Here is a 27,386-nt window from a genome sequence, read left to right as displayed (position 1 = left end):
ATTTGCTCCCAATTTTCAAAGAATTTTCCCTAAAAATGTCAGGCTAGATCTGTGTACTGATGAAAGTTATTCCCAAATGTTCTGAGCCTGAGGAACTAGATTGACATGCTGAGGACTTTGAAAAGGAGTTTCTCAAGCTGAGGAGAAAAAATGTTTAAACATGACATGAGGAATAGTCTTTGACTTAAAGTCAGGCAGAACAGGCACATTTTTTTTTTATTAGTAAATTTATTGAATGTGTTTAGAAAATACAAACAAAAAACATATCCTCAGGATCCATAGCAACAAATAACTCAAATAATATAGCTCATGTTCAAAAGGGATAGGAAGAAGTTAAAAACTTTCCTGGTCCTACCCCTTATTTTTATGCATTATTCACAGAAAAATAAAAATGTTTTCATTAATCAGTGTATGATGTTGGACTTGTTGGCTGAAACAAATTCAGTTTTTAGACAAAACAATGGGAACAGATTAACCAAGACCATCAGCCAAGAAATAACTAAATAGAAAGTCACTCCTCCAGCTCATATCTACTCAATATTTTATGGCAATTCAATATATATTTGTTTTTTTAGTTTAAATATAGAGTTTTTTCAGCCTGTCATCACAGTTGTTCCACAAGACTAACACATGTTGTTGTTATACTGTGAAGTTTTGCATTAGTTCTGATTGGTGGTTTTTTGAATATGCATGTTCTTCTCAACTTATGTTTGCTTTCTCTCAGTTGGAACAACTCTTGGATACCATGAGGCAATTGCTGATAGTTTGCTTTGTATATAATTTGAATAGTTTTATACTCAATCAAATCTTGAAATTTTAGTGTTCTTAGTTTAATAAATAATGGATTTGTTGACTAAAATGATTCATGCAGACATTTCAGCCCTTCTCTGTTTTCAGTGCAAAGTGGGACATGCACATCCACAGGTTCATTCAATCACTGATTAATCAGCAGGTGAAGAAGCTGCTGCAGCAGTGGGCATGTGATTTCTTTCTTTTAAAGTCCATCATATGGATGTTCATAATTAGAAAATGTCTGACTAGATTCTGTGATTGACTTTTTTTCTCAGTTTATTTGAATTAACCAATCACAGCTTCTGAAAACATGTGTCATACCTAGCAACCGGGTCGACCACGCCTCCTCACTTAGTCTCTGTCTCTTCCTTGCTCAGAGGAAAAAATCATCACATGAAGCCTGAACAAAACGAAAACATTTACTGGAAAAGAAATAGGTCGGAAAAGCTTTAAAGTTTAAACCATCTGACTTCAGAAATGTCTTTGAGTCAGAGGTGAGTCTCCTGTCCTGGAGAAAATACGATGTCATGAGTTCATCTGCTTTGAATGACCTTGAGTGACCTTTTTGTAGGACGAGGGCCCATACCGACGGCCTCTACTCAAACTCCGACAGGGAGTAGGCGTGTCTGGACCGAGAGTGTCAGAATTCAAATGATCTGACAACACTTCTGTGTGACAGCCAGGCCGGGTCCCCCTTTCCCCCCACACTTTCCTTGCCCCTGCTCAAATCCCATATTAAACGCAGAACACACCAAAAGAGAGGTCCCCTAAAGGAGGACAGCGGGGTCAGGGGTCAAGACATGACAGCAAGTGTTGCCTTGAAACAACTCAGAGAATGAACTGAGTGTTAAACTGAGTGTGTTAATAACTGACACTATTGTGTGTGTGTGTGTGTGTGTGTGTGTGTGTGTGTGTGTGTGTGTGTGTGTGTGTGTGTGTGTGCGTGCCATCTCCTGCAGAGCACACCCGTTGGCACAGGCCGTGAACATGTTTGGGTGTGACTCTCATTGATGGGTGTGATTTGTAGAAACTTTCTCAAGCTGTGGCAGGACCTGCGTGATCCTGGGTGTGTCGCAGTGAGAGACAGAAAACCACACAGAGCCAGAACAAGTTTTTCTCTCTTTCCTTCTTTCACTGGATCACTTTCTGTCTTCAGGAGGAGAGTCTGAAGGTGAGTACAGGACAGCACCTCCATGAGATCTGAATTTTAAGAAGAGATAGCAGGACTCAGCCAGGTGTTACACAGCTAACAGATCGTGGTTTGTGCAGTTTGTCACCTGGTTAGCCAGCAATGGGGATGGTTTAAAGAGTCTAAATCGTTTTAGATTCACCGCTGAGTGAGTTCATGAGAGGTGGGTGGAAGCTGTCTGCACACGTTTAGAAAGTGTAGGATATCGACAGGTTGCAAAATAAAAACCAGTAGTTGCAGAGTTCTCAAAGTTTGCATTAGATAGGTGAGAGTTTAAAGAATCAAACCAGGAAGCCGAAGACTCAAATGATCGTTCAGCTTCTTCCTGCAATTAACTTCCTCACCTTCACTTGTGAAGAGACTGAAACGTTTTATTTTCTTCATACAGGACACTGCGACTCAGTGATATACCAGCGGATGCTACAGTTTTAGAGTCTCCTCTTTTTATTGGACACAATGGCTTCAACATCACCACCGTTCTCTCTGGCCAAGGCCAACAGCACCTTCTCTCTGGATCTGTTCAAAAAGCTGAGTGATGACGACAAGACGGCAAATATCTTCTACTCTCCCCTCAGCATCTCGTCTGCTCTGGCCATGGTGATGCTGGGGGCCAGAGCCAACACGGCTGCACAGATGTCGGAGGTAAAACACACACACACACACACACACACACACACACACACACACAAACACACACACTCGCTCAAACAGTATGATAATAAGGAGGGGAAAAGTCACAGTCTGCATGTTAACATACCTGTTTGGAGCAGAATCAGACATTCAGATGTCATGAAGTCAGTGGATCTGGTTCATCGTGCTGCTGGAATTAAGCCACCCCATTACTGCAGGAAAAGACAAAGAAGAAAGGGGTGGGGTTGGACCTTCAAGTCGTGTCATGTGCACACAGATACTTACATATTTTCGCAGTGTGGTAGAGGAGACGACAGGACAAGTTTTTGGTCACTGCAGGTTTTTCATTTCTCTGTCTGGGAGACGAGGTGTGGCAGAGAGAATTATTAGTCCTATCATTACTCACTCTGTGCCGTGACTTTCTGTTCTGAATCACTTTATAGAAAGAGGAAGAGTTATGATCACTCTGCAGGTTGTCAACCAAAGACAAACTATCGGTGAATATGGGAGCACCACCACGGGCTTCTACATTATTCCTCCACTTCATGCCTTTTGAAATCTAAATATTGTTGTTTTCATTGTATTTATTAGTAGGTACAGCTTTTACATGAAGGTTCCCAACACACAAAAGTTTAAGGAGCAGTATGTATCGCTGACCCCTAGTGTCTAAAACGGGTACTGCAGTTTAAATTCTAAACATTGTAGAGAGCTGTCAACTATTGAAATTCAGCGACTAACTGTCATAAAAAATATCATTTGACAGCTCCAATTTCTGCTCCTGTGACAGGCTGATAAATAATCCTCATGTGACGCAGAGAGTGATCTTATGTCCTTTACGACCAATTACAATACAGATCTAATGATTCACCTTTCACTGGTGCAGATAATGCAGGAGAAGAGGAGAGGGAGTTTCCAAAGTGACAACCTGTTTGTCAACACGTGATGTCGATGGTGCAACATTTGCCCTTGAGCCAGATGTGAAGTTGATCAAAGCAGATGTGAAGTTGATCAAAGCAGCCGCAGCTTTAGAAGGAGTGACTGAGAGCGACCTGTCTCCAGGGTAACAAAATAAAGTAATCCCGCCTGAGAGTCATCAGTTAGGGAGAGGAAGTCTTGTGTGTACATGCATGCCTGTGGGTGTGTGTGTGTGCAGCTGAACAGCTTTGGTTTTGATCAATCTTGTCCTCCTTGCAAAGTGTTGTCGTCAGTGACTACATGTACCAGGATGCATTACGTGACGCAGATACAGCCTGAGGATCATGACACTGCATTTCACTGTGTCCTCTTGTTAAAACGCATCCACTGCCATGCTCTGACTGTTTGAGGTGCAGAGGAGAAAAATATAAAAAGGACACTTTTCCCTGCATTATGTTGAATACTTATGCAACAATATTTGGTGGGAATCCCCCCCCCCCATACGACGTATAAAGCATTGATCTTCATATTCTGAGAAACTGCAGAGAAGGGATGATAGATGTGTGCGTGGGGATGATTAATCAGATCAATTCACTTAAAATCAAGTTAGCGATAATTTTTTTACATTACTGGATGTTACTGTAAAAGCAAAGGTGTCTGAAGAGGAGCCTAAAACGCAGATAAGGCCGAGAGCAAGGGCCCTACTCTGTCCTCTGACACTCAGGGGGGGAGCATACTGTATTTTTTACTCTGAACGTTTCCTCTAACTTGTGCATTGGTCTGCAAAGCCAAACACACACAAAAACGATACATGTTGAATTTAATGATCCGCATGATAAGACAGTCTTCCTGCCCCATTAGGTCCTGGGCTTCAGTGAGGGAGACCAACCGGAGGAGGAGGGGGACCAACCGGAGGAGGAGGGGGACCAACCGGAGGAGGAGGGGGACCAACCGAAGGAGGAGGGGGACCAACCAATGGAAGAACAGCAGATGCAGCTGAGGACACACATGCAGTACCCTTTTGAGAGGCAGATGCAGACTCGGCTGCAGATGAAGATGCAGCTGCAGAAAAGAAGCGGGCTGCCAGCGTACCTGCGCCAGGTTGTAACAAAGACAGAACGAAATAAATGCTAAGTGACGATGTTTCCAATAATCTGCAAAAACTTTGTTGACAGAATTTGAGTCATTTGAGGCATAAAACAAGCAGATAAAATATCTACTAAACATGAAGGAGTGTTCATTCTTTTTAAAAACCTCAGCCATGGATTATTTTAGATCAGCTAACAGGCTTTAGTGAGTGTTGAGGTTGTGATGATGGTTGGGGTCTTTCCTCATCGTTTAACAGGTGAGCTCAGCAAAGGGCCCACTGAATAAATACCTTACACACAGCTGTGCTCATGCTTCTCTCTCCTCTGGCTCTCTGCAGTGCCTCAAACCACAGAATGGTGACGATGAAGTCCACGCTAAGTTTGGTGAGCTGTTGAGCGAGCTCAACAAGGAGGACGCTCCGTATGCGCTCAGTGTTGCCAACAGGCTGTATGGAGAGAAGTCCTACAGATTTAATAAGGTGTGTGCTCGGTTTAACATCGAAGGGTGGGGGGGTTTCAACCAGGAACTCCAAGCATGGAAAATGTAACAATGAGGATGGAAATAATTAAAATACCTTTATTATAACTCATAAATCTTTTAAAACCCGACATGTTTCCACCTGAAGTCTTCATCAGTCTGTTGAGGCCCTGAGAAAGGGGGCCCCTACATCAACATTCATCAACATAAGGTTATAAATAATCAGCCACCAACACTATCCATCCATTATCTTTACCACTTGTCCCGTTCAGGGTCACTCGACTGGGTCACGGGGGGGGGCTGGAGCTGATCCCAGCTGTTATTGGGTGAGAGGCGGGGTTACACCCTGAACTGTTCACCAGCCAATCACAGAGCTGACATATAGAGACAGACAACCAGCCACACTCACATTCACACCTACAGACAATTTATAGTCAGCAGTTAACCTAACCAGCATGTCTTTGGACTGTGAGAGGAAGACGGAGTACCAGGAGAGAACCAACACATGAACGAGGAGAACATGCAGACTCCTCACAGAGAGACTCCTGTCAGACGGGGATTCAAACCAGGAACCTCCTCACAGAGAGACTCCTGAAGGACGGGGATTCAAACCAGGAACCTCCTCACAGAGACTCCTGAAGGACGAGGATTCAAACCAGGAACCTCCTCACAGAGAGACTCCTGAAGGACGGGGATTCAAACCAGGAACCTCCTCACAGAGACTCCTGAAGGACGAGGATTCAAACCAGGAACCTCCTCACAGAGAGACTCCTGTCAGACGGGGACTCAAACCAGGAACCTCCTCAAAGAGAGACTCCTGAAGGACGGGGATTCAAGCCAGGAAGGAACCCAAGCAGTTGCCTGCCTTGCCATGTGGGTCGGCTGTGGCTCAGTTGGTAGAGTCGGTTTGATCCCCAGCTCCTGCAGCTTAATGTACGATGTTTCCTTGAGCAACACTTAACCCTGTCAGCGGTGTTTGAATATGTATGACTGGATTAGTTACTTCTGACACACAGCATCTCTGGTCTTGATCAGGGCTTGCAAACCAACATTTCTTCTCCTTCTTCCTACACTAACAAAGAGTACATAGAGCATCTGGATGTTTGCCTATGACATTCAGAAAACTAGCCGAGCCAGGACGGTGTCAGTCTTAGCCCGGTCTCCCAGAGTTTAATATCATTTCATCAGAAGACTGCAGAGAGAAATAAAGCATTCCCTTTTTGTTCTTCTTTTCACACTTGCTACCTTTTCGTTGCAGATTTTCCCATAAACAAACATCTGTAGTGTGACCTCAGCGATATGTGGTCACATATACATAAAGGTGCTTTGAGTCAATCCTTCCTCGTTGTTACGTTCTTCCTGCTTGGAGTCCCTGGTTTCCCTCCTGTGTGATGGTATATTCAAACCTGCCTTTTACTATTTTAGGAATACATAGCAGACACAAAAAAACACTACAGCGCTGAGCTGAAGTCTGTGGACTTCAAAAAGAAGGCAGAGGAAGCCCGGGTCCACATCAACGACTGGGTGGAGAAGAACACACAAGGTAGGAGTTCATAAGACTCCTTCCCCTGTTCTGATGACTCTACCCCCTAGAGACGCAACTGTGCCGATATCTGTCATGATGTCATAAAACGCAAAAAAAATATTTTCTTCTCCTTCACCTGCAGGTAAAATCAAGGACCTGCTGGCTGAGGGTGCAGTGGACGACTCGACCCGGCTGGCGCTGATCAACGCCGTCTACTTCAAGGGAACATGGGACCAACAGTTCAAGGAGCAGGACACTGTGGAGTATCAGTTTAGAGTAAATAAGGTAACTGAAGAGCAGCTGTCATTCGCTCTGTATTTCCGCAGCTGGCATCTCTGCAGCTGGATGTACATTTTCTGTTTCTATCGTGTTTATTATAGTATATTTATTTATTTGTTAGGGACAGATACAATATAGATATAAGTATCAAAGTGTTTATAGTGGATGTTAAAGGCAGGGTTGGTCATTTCCTCCAGATCCACTTTTTTAGATTTTGGTTGAAATTGTCTTTAGGACCTGACAGAAATTAATAACTCATGTTCTGTAAAAACTTCCACCAATGTCTGCCACGAGGTACCAATCTGATGAACCAATCAGACGCCTCCCTGTCTCCCTGCTTGCTCTCTACCTCTTGCGTGCTCTAGCTCACACTCAAAGAGCGTCACTGATAACTTTAGGAGTTTATACTGTGAGTTTACTTACTGCTGAATGAGACCTGAGACGACGTAGTTTCTACACAAGAGATGAGCTGAGGTCCACTTCTGGAGGGACTGTGCTCTGTATGTAAGTGAGGGGGCGTGGCTTATGAGGGAGCACAGAGGTGGGGTGTAGACGAAGCACTGAGGGAATGCTACTTTCGAAATCTTGCTAGTTTTAGAAAATTACCAACCCTGTCTTTAATTTGTAACAGTCAACAATTTGTAACAGAGCTGATGTGTGAGAGTCGTGTCAGGAGAGTCGGGTCCAAATGAAAACACTGGCGCTCAAACATCAGCCGCCTAAAGAAGAGACTGTTTCACTCCATCGGTTTGAGTGAAGAACAAAATGCTCCCATTGCTCTTTGAATTTATGGAATGAGCAGGAATTATATCCTTCAGACAAGGGGCGTCGTATAAATACAGGATTGATTTTAAATTAAAGTACGTCCAGAGTTGTATTTTTATGTCACTGTTGTGCATGTAAGTCTTTTGTAACTTGAAACTAGAAGCACATTCCAGCTGAAGTGATGCACATCTTTTAGATCTGTTTTAGGGTTAAATGTTACGTTTCCAAGGGAACCACAGTTACATGTGGCGATAATTCCCATTAAATGTTAATTGGAGCAGCTTCTGGTGTGTAGACTTAGTCTTCTCTGTCTTTGGATCTGTTATTTTGTCCAGCACCCAGTACTCAACCTTTTGGATGTGTGTGCTGTTTGCTATTTTTTAAATGTTGTGTGTAGCTGAAGAGTCTGAAGCTTTGTTTTGTCTCTTTGTCGTCTTACAGAACGACACCAAACCGGTGAAGATGATGCAACAGAAGAGCAAATTTGCTCACAGGTCCATTCCTGAGATCAACATCAAGGTATGTTTGGGTTTTTTTTTCCACCATGCAACGTGATATTTAAATAGTTTGTGAACAGATTCTGATGAATTATGTTTCACACATTTGGTGGAAATGAGAGATTGTATGATAATTGAGTGGTTTTTTTTGACAGGTTCTAGAGATGCCCTACAAAGGGGAGGACCTCAGTATGATCATCTTCCTGCCCCATGATATCGAGGACGACAGCACAGGCCTGGAGAATGTACAGGACCAAACACACACACACACACACACACACACACACACACACACAGTGAACACACGCACACACACACACACACACACACACTTACACATACACACACACACACACACACACACACACACACACACACACACACACACACACACACACACTGAACACATGTGAAACACAAACACACACACAGTGAACACACACACACACACACACAGACACACACACACACACAGAGTGAACACACACACACACACACACACACACACACACACACACACACACACAGAGTGAACACACACACACACACACACACAGTGAACACACACACACACACACACACACACACACAGTGAACACACACACATACACACACACACACACACACACACACACACACACAGTGAACACACACACACACACACACAGTGAACACACACACACACAGTGAACACATGTGAAACACACATACACACACACACACACACACACAGTGAACACACACACACACAGTGAACACGTGAAACACAAACACACACACACACACAGTGAACACACACACACACACACACACACACACACACACACACACACACACACACACACACAGTGAACACACACACACACACAGAGTGAACACACACACAGTGAACACACACACAAACACAGAGTGAACACACACACAAGCACACACACAGTGAACACACACACACACACACACACACACACAGTGAACACACACACACACACACACACACACACACACACACACACACACACACACACACACACACACACACACACAGTGAACACACACACACACACAGAGTGAACACACACACAGTGAACACACACACAAACACAGAGTGAACACACACACACACACACACACAGTGAACACACACACTGATGGTTGACGTTGTTTCCACACCAGCTGGAGACGGAGCTGACCCATCAGAAGTTTGTGGATTGGTCTCGTCCGGACATGATGGATCAGGGTACGGTGGAGGTGAAACTTCCTCGATTCAAGCTGGAGGAGACGTACGAACTGAACAACGTCCTGAAGAAGATGGGCATGTTGGACGCTTTCGATGTCTCCATGAGCGACTTCTCTGGTGAGACGCGGCTGCATATTTTAAACACAAAAATGAATAAGCTGATTCAGTTTGCATGGTTGACCAGCAGGCTCTTCCTCTCCTCTGTGACAGGCATGTCTCTAGCCAATGACCTGTTCCTGTCCAAGGTCGTCCACAAGGCGTTTGTGGACGTGAACGAGGAGGGGACAGAGGCAGCTGCAGCCACTGGTGCCGTCTTAGGGATACGCTCTGTCGACATCCCTTTCACCTTCATCGCTGATCACCCCTTCCTCTTCTTCATCAAACACATCCCCACCAAGACCACCCTCTTTGCAGGTCGATACTGCAGCCCGGAGTGAACCCGGCTGGAGGTCCTGCAGACACGGAGGGATGTGAGGGACTAAAAGACGTGTGGGTTGTGTCTCTTCTCTTGTTTTCTGTTTATTTTCGGTTGCTCTTTGTTCTTCAATATTTGCATGTGTCTCCTTGTAGTTTTGTGTCTCTTGTAGTTGTTTCCAGCCTCTTTAAAGTTTGATTGACTTCAACAAAAAAAATCACTTATGAAAACGCTCTGGGATCTGGGCCCCCTGACCCCCTGCTCAGTAGTCCGTCCATGCCTGCAGACCGTCGTTATTCAACCGGGGGTGAGATACATCTACTGTAGCTGAGAGGGTAATCATGTTTTCTTGGACACAATAGATCCCCCCTGACTGTGGGCGTGCACTCCTGTATTTCTCCTCTGCGTTGATTTGAAAAGAGTGATGAATCAGTAAGGTTGAATCCTGTTTAAATCTTTTGCATGGAAGCATTTTGCACAAGTGATTTTCTTGATGTGATGTGGTTTAAGAAAAACGGCACATACATTGTATTTTTCTTGCTTCTACTTCAACCATGTACATCAGTCCTCTGTACTCAGTGTCACACAGGTTTTCTCATGGGCATCCTGAACAACTCCTCTTTATCTGGGATTAACGTCCTGCACACTGCGCCCTCACATCCCACTCCAATTAAACATTTTGCAATAGTTAACCAGACTTTGTCATTTAAAGTTGTGTTTATGTGAAATCAAAAATCTGATCTCTACTTAAACAGAGCGTCCAAGGCGGTGTGAATGTGAGGAACATGATGTCCATTGTCGTGTTTGTGTAGGTCATTCCAGATGTGTTTGTTCACCACCTTATTTGCCTCTATGAAGGTTTATTCTCTGTTGGGCCCACTGCCCAACAGACCTGTAGTATTGCTTAATATGTAAATTATGTAACCTGAACTTGTTTTGACCAAGAGATGCTCACTATATGACAATGCTTTTTGTTCAACCATACTGTAAAAATACGGTCTTCTTCCCAAAATACACATGAATATAAATACATATATGTATGAATAATAGGCTAATATTACTTTTATATATAAAATATGGACTAATATGGACTTTTATATCCCTTTTCTGAATACTCAAAGATGTTTAACAAAGAACAACAACAAAACAATTTAGATGATATCATGTGTGCATACATTGTTTTGGGTTTTTTTGTTTACTTTTTTGGGACTTCAGCGGGTCGGTGTTTTTGTTAATTTGATCTACCGGTTATTACATTTATTTAAAGCTAGAAAAATATAAAAACATCTTATTCTGCTGAATTACAACTCGGTAACATATGTGTTGCCACAGCGCCCTCTTCCGGCCACACAGACGTACTGCAGCTGTCTGCGTTTGTGACTGTAGTCATGCGAGTGAACATGAGGCGGTCAGAGGAGGAGACAGGGCGGAGGATAAACAGCAACACGACCCTTCGGGCTTCATGTGTGTGATTGAATTATTTTCTGCAGGGGAACAAAGTGACCTTCCACGGTGAGAGAAAGTCCTTGTCATCGTAGGTCATCTAACATTGCAGCATACTAGCTTCCTTTGCTAGCGTAAATGTAAGGAGGTAAGCCTGTCAGTTGGGTACATGACGCGCAGAACCTCGTTTATAAATGTCTTGATTTAGTGTTCGCTCATTTATCATCAACAGAATACCTCAAAGAAAACACATAAATATGTGTGTGTAAAGATTAAGTGTTGCTGCTTTATTCGGCGTAATTAAAACAACATGAGCAGCTTTTGCTTTAATTATATTTCAGTTAGGCTACTTTGCTTGGACTGTTGTCAAACCGTAGCTAAGTTACCTTGCTAACGGAAGATGTATCTACCTGTCTGCTCGGTACTTTAATCCTCCGCTGTTCTTTTTTCTAAATTAGTAAATTGACTTAAAGTATCTGTAGTGTTAACCTTTGAGTGTAGAGCTGCCATTTTGCCACAATTTGCCAAAGTAGTTTTGTATTGTTCAGTGAAAAGGACGTCATCATCATTAGCTCGCTTGCTAACGTTACCTTTACCAAACGTTAGCTACGTCGTTAGCCGCCTGATGCTAAAATCATGACCGGAAGTGTTAAGCCGGATGTTTGGCAGGCGGAGTGTTGTTCAGTCCCAGCTCTAATATTTAGACATGTATACCATGAAACAGCTGCCAGTCAAAGAGAGCACCGGTATTAATTGTCATTTTAGCCACTCCTTACTAAGGTTGTCATAATAATCTTCGATTTTTCAATACTTTTTCGATTCCCCGCGTTTTACGATACATTATCTGTTATTATAATTATCAGTAGTAGAGCTGCTCAATTATGGCAAAATACTGATGAGGATTGTTTATATATATTTATTTATATATATATTTTTAAAGATTTATTTTTTGGCCTTTTGTGCCTTTATTGGAGGGATAGGACAGTGGAGGGAGAGAGAGAGTGGGGAATGACATGCGGGAAAGGAGCCACAGGCTGGATTCGAACCTGCTTGGAAGACTATAGCCTCCATACATGGGGCGCGCGCACTAACCACTGCACCACCAGTGCCCCTATGATTGTTTTAATATTGAGATCATGATTATTAAAAATGATTACTCGTTGATTTTACAGCATCTGCATCACATTATCAAACTTAAACCCTCTTAAGACTTTGACGCTTGTTAGTTTTTTTTAATCTTTATTTATGTAGGCCAGTCCCTATCAGATCAGGTCATAAATGTTATGCTGACATCTAGAACACCGAACTACTCATTAAAAAAAAATGCTTTTGATTGGACAGAAGGAGTCACCTGTTGTACAAACTCTGATCTGTTTACCGTGGAACATGAAAGAAAATATCGGCATTATTGGAGTCATACATCAAAAGAAGAAATAAAGAAAAAATCGTTGACGGAATTGGCAATCGGCTAAACATGTTATTTTACTCCTTGATATACTTATCAGCTTTGATGTTAGCAGTGACAGCTTCTCGAAGCCCCACTGGCTCTGATTGAATGTTTGACATGTAGCTGTATCGGATCAAAATCAATGTCAGGCTTAGCTTCTGCATGAAATCCACCAGGCAGGTTCCTCTTCCTCTTTGTGGAGTCAAATCATCATAGCTGATTTATTTTATGCTACATCTGGAGCAGGCAGACTAAAGCTAACCACCTGACTATATGATCAGACACACTTGCTTTCTAAGCCTTTTTTACATCATGGATTTTACACATAATTTACAAATCCATAAAATATGAATGACATGTGGCTCGTGTCAATTATTCATTCGTCCCCCACTCGGTGGTACCCTTAGGTTAATGTCTGCTGACAGATTATGCTCCAGTAGGTGTAACTTGAAGCTTAGAGTCCTTTAATCATTATAAATACTCTCAACTTTACAAATCTCATTTTTTTTTTTTGCACAGGGTGTTCAGGTTTTTGACAGTCCATCAGGGTGAGCATTACCGCCTCACTTCATCATCCTCATACAGCCTCTCTGAGTGATCGCTCAGCGTCTGTGTGAAGACCTGTGTAAACCTTGGCGGTGGCGGGACAGAAGCACACGGCTCCCAAAGATGGCATCACCCTTCGTGCCTGTCCCTGTGCCCTTTGACAGAGTCTCAGCTGGAGGTAGCAGTAAGCTCAGACGGCCCCCTCGAGCCTCATCACTCGGCAGCGTCTCCAGCAGCTCAGACTCGTCTCTCCCCAGGGCTGCGGGGGAGGACCTCATCGGACGAGGATGTGGAGGGCTGGTTTCTCAGCGGCAATCTCGCTGCATCGACAGGGGCAGCCGGAGCAGGACGCCACCACCTCTGCAGAGCCCGGTGACTCGGGCCAGGATGAACGGGTCTCTGGATCACGCCGTGGAGTACTCCACCTGTCCCCGCTCCATCTCTGATCCTGTGGGGAGCCAGCAAGTAGAGGAGGAGGAGGAGGAAAGGCCAATAACGCCCACTGTGCTGGGCTACGAGGTCATGGAGGAGAGGGCCAAGTTCACGGTATGAAAACAGAAAATCTGCATGAAAACCTTCTGGAACTTTGGTACAATCTTTGGAACAACTGATAAAAATTAAAACCTGTAGTCGTCTATAATCTAAAAAACCTGTAGTTTTATAATTAAAAACACTTCATGTGCTGGCTTCTTTGGCCGTTGCAATTTTCTCCTCACAAAAAGCACAAAGAATGACGAGGGTTTAGACTAAGTGTTAAAGTTTGTTCTACCTGCTAATGACTACGTTCGGTAAAATCTAAATCGATTCGATACCTTGATGGGCTGCACATAGCTACTTTTCCATCAATGAAGACGAGCAGTCAGATAAATATGAACTCCCCTTTTTAATATTTAGACAGTGCGTCAGAAATCAATGTCAGCACAGCTGTTGTTACTTTGTAAACCTCAATAAATTAATTATAAAAGTCCAGCTGCAGCCGGAAAACCTACAAGCAACGTCAGTCGGAAATAAAGGATCAAGTTCTGTCGCTGCATCAATGCAGAAATGTCCAAGTCGGCATGGCGATGCATCGTAGAAGTGATTAACTTGAACACCCCTAAACTAGATAAATATAAGTTTAATGTCAACACCTACTGTGCACACAGACATTTATTATTTATGTTCAAATCATGCAGAAAAGAACGAGGCTTGCAGGACTTGTTACAGTTGTAAAGTTTAACGATGTCAGAAGAGTAGGAGCTGTTTTGCACCGTCATCACTTTGGTTAAATCTCTCACAAGTTCCCTGCAAACAGGTACAGAGTGTGTTCATTTACAGTCGTTAACTTGTGTTTTTATTGTCTTACTTTCGCTGCAGGTGTTCAAAGTCCTGGTGAGGAAGAGCGCGGACGAGAGCTGGGTCGTTTTCAGGAGGTACACAGACTTCTCCAGACTCAACGACAAGGTGTGTGTCTGTGTGTCGTCTCACTGAAGCTTTATTTTGTGCTTGTTCATCTGTGTGTTTGAAGACACTGTGTTTGACTGTCTGCTCATTGCTTTGAGCACGCTTTCAGAGCACACTGTGGAAGTGTTAGAGCCGCACAAAGAAGCTTTTATTCCCAAATAGCCAGCAGGTCTGAGCCAACTGGGAGAACAGGTCTCTCATGGTTTTGGGTCACAGATTATAGAGCGGAGAAAAAAACAAAACACGTGATGATTCTCTTTGAGGAGAAAGAATCTAAGTTGGAAAACTGCATCAAACCTGCAGGAGTTGTTTCTGTAGCTCGGCTTGTGTGATATTGATTAAACCTAACACTGCAGACCTCAATTTACTAATGTAAACACAGGCAGGAAAAGAGCAAAGACAGAAGCTGGGAACACCCTACATGTACTTTCAATAAGAAGGACGGGAGGGGGTGTGGACATCCTCCTCCATTCCTGTGGCTTTTTACACAGAAGCAGCTGTAATCTTCCCCATGTGCTGCACCGTCTTTCTCAGCATGTGCTGAATGTTTAGACGACTCATTGATCAAATAGATTTAACTGCATGGAAATATTTCCACTTTTGGACACATGCACTAACATTTGGATGATGCAAAACATAATTTAGTTTGACTTAATCTGTAAACTATGACAGAACAGTTATTTAGAAGGACCTGCAGCTGCATATGGAGCTCAATGAAAAACATGTGATGCAAAGTGGTGACACATGAACAGGTTCTCAGTATGAAGAGCTGCTGCCTCATTCTTCTCCATGTGGCTGCTGCAAACATTATTTGTTCGCTAGTTTGGACCTCGGCCAACATCACTCTCATCTAAGTCCTTGTTCACACGGCCAGATTAACCCACTTCTTTTTTCCGATATATCAGCCAGTTGATGCAATCTGCATCACATTTAGAAACGTATGTGTGTTGGAATATGCACCAATTCAACTTATGTTGAACAGAACATACAGTGCAGTGCCAACAGTTCTCATGTATCATCATGTTGTTTGTCCAGCAGAGTGCGCTCCGACTGAGCTTGAGTAACAAATCTTGATGCCATGTCCCAAAAGACAATCAGTGCTGAGATATCCCGACCTCCTGAAATGCATCAAACATAATCAATCAAACATTTAAAACAACAATATGGAACATTTCGGCCTCCAGTCGTCTCAAAGTCGACCTAATAGCACAACAACTTTCAACACGTCTCGCAGAATCAATCGTCAACAGAATGACAATGTGAACTAAAGAGTGGAGAAGAACATACTGGAGAACAGGAAACATGCAGCAGCAGGTTCATTAGAGCACGGAGATGGTAGAGGTTGCGTGCAGACAGTCTATGGTCGTACAGTGATCACAGGGAATAAATGACACTCCTCATTCAAATATCAGGAGTTTTTCTGGAGTTTTCTGCAAGTGTGAAAGTACTATATCACTCCCAGAATCGTTATGGTAGTCAACTAATAGCAGATGAGTTCCAAAATGGCACAAATGCGCTTCTGTACCTAAACATTGCCAACAGATTTGACAATAAGACTGTGTGCAGGATGCTTCCTGCAACCTTGGTGAATTACAAACAAATGACCCAATAATACGAGCCAAGACTTTTTGTTTCCTTGGTACCAAAACAGGTAGGGGTAATGTTTGATTTCATTAGTTAAATATCGTTTAAAATTCTGGTATCCTGCAACACAACTTCTCAGGTCATGAAATAAGCAGGTGTGCATTCATGTCGGCACACACCAGCTCCAACAGCTGCCAACACATTCAGAAACTGCTTTCCATTGGAAACATAAATCCTTTGACTGTTTCCATCGGAGTCCTGCTAAGGTGGCCAGTTCAGGACGGGGAACTGTGAGATTGCAGGTCAGAAGTTTATGCAGCAGAGATTTTAACGAAATGTGACAACCATAACATCATCTATAGAAACATCTCAACCCCGCCTGTAAAACGATCCTCCTCCCTGCTGAGTGTCGGTATGATCGGCATCCTCCAAACTGTAGATGTTTTTAAAAACTGCGGGCAAACATGTTCTATATTCTTCAAACCTCACTGAATTTATCATCGAGCCGCCGGCGACCACGCCGCTGTCCTTCTGTGAGACACATCTCAGAGTGCGTGGTAACTGGGTTATCGAATAAGGAAATGTGTGTTTGTTTGCATTCCTTCTGAATTCCCAGGACTCAGAAAAATAGAATGTGAGAAGAGAGGGAAAGAGACACAAAAGGGATTAACCTCAGCGTCCCCCAGAGGCCAGAAAGCTTGCACTGCACATTTATTTTATTAAGGGTCGGGGATTGAACGGTAAGAGCGCCATGCTATGATACAATATGTGATACATGTCCTGTGTTAATGATAATATCACGATACGGCGGCTCTGTGGTTATTGATTTATTGCAGGACAATCATAAAATAATGCATCACAATATCTGATAAACTGAAGAATGTGAAATGCCCCTAAAAAGTGAAAGTGGTGTCAGTTTCATCTCTAACTTCTTTTCTTAAAAAACGGTTTAGGGTGCCGTATTTTTTCATATTAAAATATAGATATTAAAGGAGCAGTATGTAACTCTGACACCTAGCGTTTAAAATGAGTACTGCACTCTAAATTCAGAACATTGCAGAGAGCTGTCTCCCCCCCTCCTCTCTAGAGTACATGCAAGGAGTTGATAGTCATTATGCTTTTTGTGTCTATTTATCATCTTACAAAGAATCACTTGCATGCTCGATAAAGATATTTGAAGTCTACTTTTAATGTAAATCTTTCTATATTTAACGTGAACTCTGGTTAAAAGAACTCGTTTCAGTGTCCACTCTTTCCTCTTTCCCTGAGAGCCTTTACATTTAGATCTGAAGCATTTGGCTGTTTTCATGTCACTTGCTAAATTACTTTTAAGTGTCAAATATTTTATCCGGCACCAGAAGGATTATTTTTAATATCAAACAGCTGAAAGCTCAGTGAAACCAGTCGGTTGGCACTCTGCTGCACATGAAAGGTCACACCGTTGCCATCTGACAACATGCGTTGGATTAAAGCAACAAAACACACGAGCAGCCTTGTGCTTCAGGGGACGGCTCAAAGAATAAATGAGGACCACCAAGGAGCCCGAACCAAACGAAATTCAACCAGCACTACGACACAAAGAAATCTTTCTTATCCCCAGAGGTCAATTTGTTCAGCCACTTCTGATCAAATCCCCTCTGAATAGAAAGAATGTTCTCCTTGAATCAGATTATCAGTCAGATACTTCCTGCTGAACTCACTGAAGCATCCCCACCACTGCATTAAGGTGAGAGACCTTTAAGCTGTGAGTATTATTGGTTTTAGCGACCCGTACCCGATGAGACTGTCGCAGTAGTCCAGTCTGGAGGTGTTGAAGTTGAGGGTCTCAGCAGCTGGAAAGGAGAGGGAGTGATGGACGGAGGCGGGCAATTTTTCTGAGATGTATAAAAGCTTTTTTTTGGTGATGTGTTTTTTGATATTATGTTTGGAGAAAACTTGTGCAGTCAGTGAAATGTCATTGTGTTGACTTTTAAACATCCACCTCATGTCTCTGTCAGTTCAGCCGGACATAATGACCCCAAACGTGAACGCCACCCACAAGAAATTCTCTCTCTCTCTAGACTTTAGCTCACTTTGTCTCTATTGTCTACTTTGACCCATGGAGAGAATATTTATTTTCAGCTGCTCTACAAAGTGGACATCATCACATGATGCCTTTGTGCATGTTTGTGTTTTTAGCTGAAGGAGATGTTCCCGGGTTTCCGCCTCTCACTGCCTCCAAAGCGCTGGTTCAAGGACAACTACGACACCGACTTCCTGGAGGACAGACAGCTCGGACTGCAGGCCTTTCTGCAAAACCTCGTCGCACACAAAGACATCGCCAACTGGTACGAGACACGATTATGTAGATTATGTAACAAGCAGATTTTTTTTCCCACTTTGCTTAAAAAATGACTGAAAATGTTCTGATGGTGTTTGTTCTCTTGACCAGCATGGCAGTGAGAGAGTTTCTGTGTCTGGACGACCCGCCTGGACCTTTTGACAGTCTGGAGGAGAGCAGAGTAAGTTTTATATTTGTACTGTATGTTTACTAACTAGGATTTAAAAGATGGTTCTTTTAATTTGACAGTGTAAATAGTACTATAGCTCTCCATACTCTAAATGAAGATACTGTTAGGTGGGGGTTGTTTCTGTTTGTATAAATCCAATGAAGAAATCGTGAAACAGACTGGAGATTATAACACCATTTAATCGGCCGAGGTCAGACAACTTCATCAAACAAGCACGCTTCCAAATCACTTGACTGACAAAGTGCTGACAAAGTAACAGTGTTCACAGTGGCGCTTATATTCTGTCAAAAAGGTGCAACCCACAAATTCCTTTCCATTTGGGTACATCACCATAAAACAATAAAGATGACATGACACTGATTTATATACGTAACAACTGTAGACTCTCTGTCTAGCAAACAGTTGCTGACAACATATGGTTGGCTCCTATCCAAACATAGATCTGCTACTACTTAGGTGCTTCACTCATATAAGTTTACAGCTTCAGACACCTAAAGGTAGGAGTGTTAACAGGTGGTAGGCAGACTTGAATAATACATTTCACGAAGTTACAAGATTAATGAATTTCATGAAAATTCGTACTAACAGATACTAAGGCTGCTTTTCTTCTGAATCAAGGCTACAACATTTAGTGACACATATTTACATATTTCGATCATTGTTGGCAGTGATGCAGACACAGTTTAACAACAGACATTAAACTTCAGACAACAAAGATACAGATACAGATACAGGAGCATGATGAAATAGATTTTATGAAAACAAGCTTTGAACATTATTTATTTGGTATCGATTGCTCCCTCCGGATGGGAAGTGAGTCCCTGCCTCAAGTGAAGGAGTTCAAGGACATGGGGATCTTATTCACACTGAGGGTAAAATGGATGTTGAGATTCACAGACAGATTTGTGCAGCAAAGTATTATGGCTGGCGTTGACAAGGGAGATGAGCCAAAAGGCAAAGCTTTTCGATTTGCCAGTCACTCTACGTTCACCAGTGCCATAGCTCTGTGGTCATGAACTTCAGTTAGGGTCCGGAGGAACGAGATGGCGGATGCAACTGGCTGAAATAAGTTTCCTTCGGGCTCAGACCTCTGGAGGAAGCTCGGAGTAGAGCAGCTACTCCTTAGCTTCAAAAGAAGCCAGTTGAGGTGGTTTGGGCATCTGATTAGGTTTCCTCCTGGACGCCTCTCTTTAGAGGTTTTCGGGGCACGCCCAACTGGGCAGAGACCCGGTGTAGACCCAGAGCTCACTGGAGGGATTATATATGCTGTCTGGCTTGAGAACGCCTCAGGATCCCCCAGGACAACATCGCTGGGGTGAGGGAAGTCTGGGTTGACTTTCTTAGCCTGTTGCCAACATGACCTGGTCTCAGATACCTCAAGAAAATGGATGCATGGACGTCAGCTGCAGAGCATCGTAAAGACACATAGCTATAACCTGAGACTGTTTTCTTCTGTGCTTGAAGCCGTTTTTAATAACTGAGAGGAGAAGATTGTTTAGCTTGTATTGAAAAGCTCAAAAGCTTGTCTCACTTGTCACATGGACACTGTGCTAAAGCCTTTGAAATATACTCTTTCTTCAGGGATAAATTCTAGTATGTCAGGGCGCGGTCTCACTATTATTACAGCAGCCAATAAACTCGTTAATTTTTAATAGCTGTTAATGTACCTTATAGAAAAACCCTTGTTAAACAGTTGACTTTACCCGACACATTCTCAGACACAAAGCTGTGTGTGTCAAACTATTTAATTTTAGATTCAACACAGAGCTTTAGATTAAAATGTTATCCTCTACCTCTCCTCTGCTGCGTGACACATTTTGCCCGCCGCCCTGTGTCTCCACTGGAAAAATAATATTCACTTCAAGTCGTGTTTTCTTCTGCTGCTGTGCCCTGCAGGCGTTCTGCGAGACTCTGGAGGAAAGCAACTATCGCCTCCAGAAGGAGCTGCAGGAAAAGCAGAAGGAGATCAGCTCCCTGAAGAGACGGCTGGAGGAGAAGGAGCAGGCCATCCTGCTGCTGGAGAAGAAAATCAAGTCAGTGGACAGACATGAACATAAACACACACAAGCCGCTTTCACACATGCACTCCTGAAAATAACTAGATCAGTTCAGGAGGACTGCCCCTGAAATCCTCCTGATCTGGTTATTCAACCTGAAGGTGTCATATCTGGTTCAAAGAAATAAGTGTAGCAGCTGAGCTCTGCAAACACATCCTCAGTGCTAAAAGAGAATCTACTGGAGCTGTAAGAAACTCAATATCGACCACGTGTCATTTTGTGTGTTTGTGTGTCCCAGTGGCGAGTGTGTGAGTCCTGGGTCTCTGTGCGGTTTGTCGGCTCAGAGCAGTGAGAGCGGCGCAGAAGTGGACGTGGAGTCGTCCGTAGCAGAAGCTGATCAGGACATGACTGAAGACAGCAGGTAAAAAAAAAAAAACACGCCACACAGGCAGGAGTGAATATGATGAGAGAGTTCATGCACTGAACACGGAGATCAAACCCAAGTCACTCAGCCAAGTCCCGCACTCACCTGTTTGTTTTTCTTTAACGTGTCCCCTGTTGTGTTTTCTCACCCTTTTATTTTTCACAGCAGTGCCGCTCCAATCTGACACAGAGTCCGTAAAGTGTGTGAGGTACTTTAAAAACAGCTCAGCAGACGAGCTCTGGCCCCGTCTCTTCTTCTTCTTCTTCTCCTCAGTAACATGCATCCCTCTGTTGACTTCTTCACTGTTTTTATGTGATGTAAAGTGTAAAGTCCGTCTGGATGCAGTTCTCACATTCTGTATGTACAGTTAGTCATTGCTGAATAATACCCTTTCTTACAACTGTACATACGACATGTGAGCACTTAAACCTGTCTGTTCGGTGTTTTCAGGAAGTTTATAACGGTTGGAGACGGTTCATTTTCAGCGCAGATAATTCAGTAAAAACATGTGCAGGAGATTGACATGATTTTCTTTTTTTCTTACTCTTATCTTAGGGTATATTTTCATATTAGGTTTGTATTAATATCAAAAGTGTTTATTCCTTCTTAATTCATTTAGTTTTTGCAACAAACAACTTAAATCTGCTGAATTTATCCACGCGCACAGACACAAACACCAGCAGTACGCCTCGTGTTTTGAAAAGTTCCACTCGATAATCCGTTATTTGTAGGAGTTCAGCATCAGCAGCAGTCAGCTGTACATTAACATTTTTAAAATGAAGCCATGAGAAGCTTCAGTTTTGATATGAGCGAGAAAGAGGGGTGTACGGACAGTGGATCTACTCTCTCTCTTTTTCTCTGAAGAGGATGTGATACAGCCCTCTCGGTTTTGTCGTGAGGTCCAGAGAGCACACACTCTTTCTCCCCCGCTCTTGCTGTGTCGCACACCCAGCAATTTTATGAATAAATGAAAAATTAAATAAAAACAGGTCAGATATATACTTGGGCGGCCATACATTTGGTATCGCTATGCGTGGGAAACACTGACAGATCTCAGAACAGTTCCCACTGGCCTACAGCCTGTTTTTATTTTCAGTTTTGCACAGTGAACACACATACAGTTGAAGTGTTTGCTTTGTATCCCAGACTATGTACACCGTACGTACAGAAGGAGCTTGAGTTCAACATTTCAAAAACTGTGCAGAGTGGTCCCAAATTTACACAAACCTATGACGAACATGAACGAACTCCAGAGACTGAAGCGTTCATGTTTTGGTACAGGAACATTTCTCTGACATTGTAGTGAAGTATTGTTATTTGCTCTGAGAACGTTTCGTCTCCAACCATGTGGTGTTGTTATGGTGCTGCAGTGTTGTGTGCTGACTGTGGTTTCCTGCATCGTCCTTGACTAACGGCTGCTGTTAGCGCTCCTCTTCTCACACACGGTGATGTGAGCTCTCTGAGCTCCGTACGGTCTGTGATGTCAGGTGTTCCTCCGCCCTCTCCCACCCCCTGCTGCCGGACACACGGGGAAGATGTTCTGATTAAATCACATTATTGGTTCACAATATCAGAAAGGTAGTCTGACAAAAAAAAAGAAGTTTTTTGCTTAGTGTCTTGAGCTCCTGGAGCTTTGTTCAGTTAGTTGATATGTGCACTTCATATTTGACCTTTTCCGTTTATAATTGTGTGTTGAAAAGACCCTATGTCGTCTTGCATTCCTTCAGTCAAATCTGTGCACTTTATTTTTTTAGCTGCTTCACTGTGTACAGAGAAAAACCAACATGGCGGCTGTAAACTTTACAAACTTTGATGGAGCCTTCAGTGGTCAAAATGGTTTTTAACAAGGAACTGAATTGTCCACAGAGATCTCCTCCTACAAAACACAAGATGAGTGATTCAAACAGATTTAAACACTGAAGAAGCAGTTTCATTTTTAAGATCAGTGATTCTGTGATGCTCTACTTTGTTAGGCGACGGATATAAGAGAGGGCTGCTTGATTTGAAGTCTTGATTCCTTTATTTTAAGTTACTCAGGTTTTTTTTCCTGCAAGTTTAAAATCCTCGACAGCAGTTTTCAACTCTCCAAGACTCTAAAATCTGTAACGCTGAACTGCTGCAAACGTTGAACCTGTCCTCCCGCTTTGCTTCTGGTGTTGTTATATGAATAACATGTGACTCAGTTTCTGTTTTCTTCCACAAGGACGGCTAACTGGTTCAGATAAATTAACCCCTCTCCTGGATCCTGTTAGTGTGTCTGGCTTCATGTTGTCTGAGTCCTCACTCTGTGTTGAGTTAGCGAGTTAGATAAATCACATGCTGACTGTTTCTCTTCGCTGTCTGTAGTAGAAGATGTGAGGTCCAGCCGGTGCGATCCTCTGCCTGTTGGTGCGGCCCGTCGCTCAGCGCCTCTCCTCCGGTCATCCAGGTCACTCAGCTCTACCACCACAAACTGGAACACTAATGACGTCCACTGCACCTCCCCCTTCTCCTGCTTTCCTCTTCCTTTAGGCCTTTCTGGGTTCTTCTTGCCCTCTCTTTGACCTGCCCCCCACAGCTCCCCCTCCACCTTCCAGTCGTTGGTTTGCTGCAGCCTTGAACTCGAGATGAGCATGTACAAGGTTAAAAGGGAACGTTTTTATTCTGCAGCAGTCGGTTTCACAAATACTTCAACGTATATGATGGGTGGTGGTGGTGGTGGGATATTTTATCTGGCATCTGCAGAGGAATCCTCAGAGAACAATATCTGAAATGACTCGGCTATTCTTCTGAAACCTCAGACTCAAACTGTGCGGGGACGCCTCAGTCCTCCTCTTTCCCTTTTTGAACCTCCAAACATGGTCGCCTCACCGGATCATCGTGATCCTGCGGTCACAGAGCGAGGGTCTGGCATCCTGACCATAAAAAAATAAAATTCCGTCAAGACTCACACGGTCAACGGGTGGTTTGAAGACTTAAAAAAAAAAAGTGACAATCTACAGAAAGTCTGAACATTAATCTCATGGGTTTCTGCAGATGAGTGTGAAAAGCAGAGAAACAACGCCCCCTTGTGGCCGCAGAGTTAAGGAAAAAAAAGTCTGTGTTTGTTAAATATCTCAGGATCAACATGAGAAACCAGGCAGGTATCAGAGGATTGATGACTTTCTGTCTGCAGGTTGATCACGCCATGGCCTCTCATTGAGACACAGCTTTGACCTTCAGTCACAGTTTTTCCTCTCCTACACTTCATCCTGTTTGTAGTTCCATGTGTGATCTGTGATGAAGTCCTGAGAGACACAGTAAAATTAGGAACATACTGTACAGAGAGCGAGCCAAGGCTCTGCGGCTGATTGTTGCTTTTAGAGGAATGTAACATCCGATGTAAACACTATCAAGTCTCATTCTTCATGTACACTCACATCACTCCTTCTGCTGCTCCGTGTTTATTATGCAAGTTTAAGTCGAGTGCATGCCGACCTCTTTAGGCGCCTTGCGTCCTAATAAACAGTCGACAGGGCCAGAACAGTCAGCTCTACTAAAACTCCACTGAGGGGGTTCAGCCCTTTTATAAAAGTATGTTTCTGTTTACGTTGAGATTTTATTGAATAAGATTTTAAGATATTCACTCACTGCCTCTGCGTGAACGGACTTTAGTTTGTGGTGATCATGAAAAGCTCAACGGTGAAGCGGAGGTATCTCAGGAGCTCAACTTCCTGCCGCGCTAAGCTGGGGTTGGTTTTGTAATGCGCCCCCTTAGTGCCCCTTAAGCTGACCCCTTGAATGAGGAATTCTGGTATTTTTTCCCACCTGGTTTTGACAGATTCAAGGGTTTTCATAAATATTATTAAAAGCTTTTTTGGATTTGCTCCAGAAGATTTTTTTCAGTTGGCAGCAGTGAAAGAGGCCGTAAGAGCTGCTCTGTTAATCTAAGTATCTGACGACATCACAGACAGGATCCATGCAGAGGTAGACCTTGTTGTTACAGAGGAAGATGCAGAAACAGTGATTTTATCTTGCATAGTAAAAGATTCTGGTTGGTTTTATTTGGTGTTTTGCAGATGCAACTGTAAGTCTGGTTCATAAATCTCAGTGGAAATGTCAATTTCTAAGTAATATTTTTGGGCCTTTTTGTCTGGGACAGGAAATATTGGGAGGACAGAGTGGGGGGGATGACATGCAGCAAAGGACCGAGGTCAGATTCTAACCCACGCTTGCTGCAACAAGACTTTTAGCCTCTGTACATGGGGGGCATGACATAACCACTAGACTATCTGCAGCCCGAAAAAATGTATTTTCAAAGCCTTGTGCAAAGTATCAGACGTAGATTATCGTCTCTCTTTGACACCACGAGGTGATGTGTCTGCAGTCTGCACATATCCACACTTCCTGTTTCTGCATTCATCACAGCGTTCTCACATCAGTCATTTCACATCACAGAACTCAGGAGCTGCTGGTCTACTTTTGCTTTCTAGTTTTGGTCTTTGTGTCACTGTGCAACTTTGTTATGTAGAAAGGTTAAATAAGATTCAGCACATTATTAGTCCAAACACGCATAAACAGAAAGAAAAGCATCGCTTCAGGCGGCGTCCGAACAGTAACTCGTCTGTTCTCCAAGTTTCAAATGCTTTCTTTTGGATTGTGGTGTCTTTAGAGAGGGTGATGTAACAGCTGTTTCTGCTCAATGTAAAGCAGCTCCCTCTTCCACATTCTCTAAAGATGCTATTTGAGATGGGCTCCTCCTCTGAGATTTTTTCAAATACTTATTGGACGCACTTTGATCTGCTCTATAGGAGGCCGAGCTGCGGTCTGATGCGATCACCCAGAGCGACATGAAAACGTTTAAGTTACACCGATTCCTAAATATGCAAACAGAGCTTCGGTTTACCTTTTTGAAAACTTTCATTTCTTTCCAGTGAGGGATGCAGAAAGAGATCACCCGTCATTCACACATGACTGTTAGTTTACAGGAATCATAAAAACACAGAACCTACCTGAGAGGGGGAAACAAGACTTGATAAATCTGTAAATAAGATCAGAGCCATGTCGCTGGTGTTGGATGCTGAACACGACTGAGCCGAGCTGGCTTTGAATCTGACTGTTAACGATCCTCCACTTCATCCTTAAATAGCCATATTAGTTAGGAGCAGATAAACTTTTTAAAAAGGCCAATGTCTCGCTCCAAGTGATGTTTGTTTTCTCTCTTTGATGATGAGTTTCATGAAGTGTGAAAGTACAGTTAAAGTTTTAATGGTCTCAGAGCGGGCCTCACGTCTCACGATGCACTTTATGGATGAATGGAGACCCATCACGTTTAGTTTGTTTAACTCCTTCATTTGTTTGAGACAGAAACGTGCCTTCTCAACCGCTCAATCTGTCCTCGTTCTTATCCCGTGTTGATATGTGTTGATATGTGATTCATGTTTTAGGATTTTTTCTTTAAATTCCTCTCGTGCATTAAGTGCCTTAGTGATCTCTCACTTTCCTTTTGATGTGTGTAAACAGCTTTATAGACTCACTCCACTTTTTATTCTCCCTCTTCTGTTGGTGTTGTGAGGCTGAACTGAAATGTTTTTGTAATATTAAAAACAATATAATCAAGTCTTAATTCACGTAGACACTGATAGTTGCACTTTGAAAGATTTCTATGAATAACATTTCACCTTTAACGTGGTGGATTTAAAGGGATACTCCACATGAATAAAGACAGAGATCTGGTGTGTAGATCGGAGATAAATGAAATATTTAATGCTCACATAAATAAATGGATGATGTATTGAATCTGTGTGTGTATGTGTGTTCTGTTTGGTGGGTTTAAAGTTACAGAAAGACCTTTTGAGAAATGCACGTAAATATCCTCCGACTTCACCACACGCTGTAACTCCCAAAATACAACTTTAACAAGGTGTGTGCATAGTGTGTATTGTTCTTTGATGTTTGGGGGATTTTTGTTTATATATAGTTTTTAATGGCTGCTCTGCTGAGTAATGTAAAGTTTAGGAGACACAGGCTCGTTCACCGCCCGATGGAAGGGAAGGACTGTGACCATGAAAACGACTTGAAAGGCTTTTCGAGAGATTCTTCAGGGCGATGATTTGTCGTGAGTGATGTAATCTTTATTGTTCATGTCTGGTCGCTCAACACCACCCTCATCTTTTGTGGGATTATTCAGACACTACCCTCCTGTTGTCCTGGGGTCAATCTGA

General features: G+C 43.0%; 2 protein-coding genes and 1 long non-coding RNA gene across 3 annotated transcripts; 2 read left to right on the top strand and 1 right to left on the bottom strand.

Moving 5' to 3' along the window:
• The first annotated feature begins 1,803 nt into the window (after window positions 1-1,803).
• On the top strand, window positions 1,804-10,502 carry LOC109977001 (leukocyte elastase inhibitor-like). Its single transcript, XM_065948606.1, has 10 exons — window positions 1,804-1,963; window positions 2,370-2,623; window positions 4,388-4,627; window positions 4,953-5,093; window positions 6,518-6,635; window positions 6,760-6,902; window positions 8,103-8,180; window positions 8,314-8,403; window positions 9,332-9,512; window positions 9,606-10,502. Exons 2-10 carry the CDS (start codon window positions 2,438-2,440, stop codon window positions 9,830-9,832), a joined length of 1,404 nt encoding a protein of 467 aa, XP_065804678.1. The 5' UTR covers window positions 1,804-1,963; window positions 2,370-2,437; the 3' UTR covers window positions 9,833-10,502.
• Window positions 10,503-11,166: 664 nt separating this feature from the next.
• On the top strand, window positions 11,167-26,961 carry snx16 (sorting nexin 16). The gene is made up of 8 exons (XM_020645368.2): window positions 11,167-11,322; window positions 13,220-13,792; window positions 14,603-14,689; window positions 18,452-18,600; window positions 18,705-18,774; window positions 20,680-20,816; window positions 21,079-21,201; window positions 23,551-26,961. Exons 2-8 carry the CDS (start codon window positions 13,370-13,372, stop codon window positions 23,666-23,668), a joined length of 1,107 nt encoding a protein of 368 aa, XP_020501024.1. The 5' UTR covers window positions 11,167-11,322; window positions 13,220-13,369; the 3' UTR covers window positions 23,669-26,961.
• LOC136177179 (uncharacterized) lies at window positions 18,943-20,712 on the bottom strand. Its single transcript, XR_010664813.1, has 2 exons — window positions 20,577-20,712; window positions 18,943-20,158 (listed from the first exon to the last, which is right to left on the bottom strand). It is a non-coding gene; the product is annotated as an uncharacterized lncRNA (long non-coding RNA).
• Window positions 26,962-27,386: the final 425 nt, after the last annotated feature.

The sequence above is a fragment of the Labrus bergylta genome, chromosome 20, assembly GCF_963930695.1.
Source record: "Labrus bergylta chromosome 20, fLabBer1.1, whole genome shotgun sequence".
Taxonomy (NCBI): domain Eukaryota; kingdom Metazoa; phylum Chordata; class Actinopteri; order Labriformes; family Labridae; genus Labrus; species Labrus bergylta.
The sequence above is the reverse complement of the archived record's forward strand: the minus strand, read 5'-3'. Positions and strand labels throughout refer to the sequence as shown.

Coding starts and splice junctions, on each gene's coding strand:
- snx16 (XM_020645368.2), top strand. CDS start 13,370: ATGGCATCACCCTTCGTGCCTGTCCCTGTGCCCTTTGACAGAGTCTCA. Junction 14,690..18,451: donor TCTCCAGACTCAACGACAAG/GTGTGTGTCTGT, acceptor TTGTGTTTTTAG/CTGAAGGAGATGTTCCCGGG. Junction 18,775..20,679: donor ACAGTCTGGAGGAGAGCAGA/GTAAGTTTTATA, acceptor TGTGCCCTGCAG/GCGTTCTGCGAGACTCTGGA.
- LOC109977001 (XM_065948606.1), top strand. CDS start 2,438: ATGGCTTCAACATCACCACCGTTCTCTCTGGCCAAGGCCAACAGCACC. Junction 8,181..8,313: donor TTCCTGAGATCAACATCAAG/GTATGTTTGGGT, acceptor TTTTTTTGACAG/GTTCTAGAGATGCCCTACAA. Junction 9,513..9,605: donor CTCCATGAGCGACTTCTCTG/GTGAGACGCGGC, acceptor CCTCTGTGACAG/GCATGTCTCTAGCCAATGAC.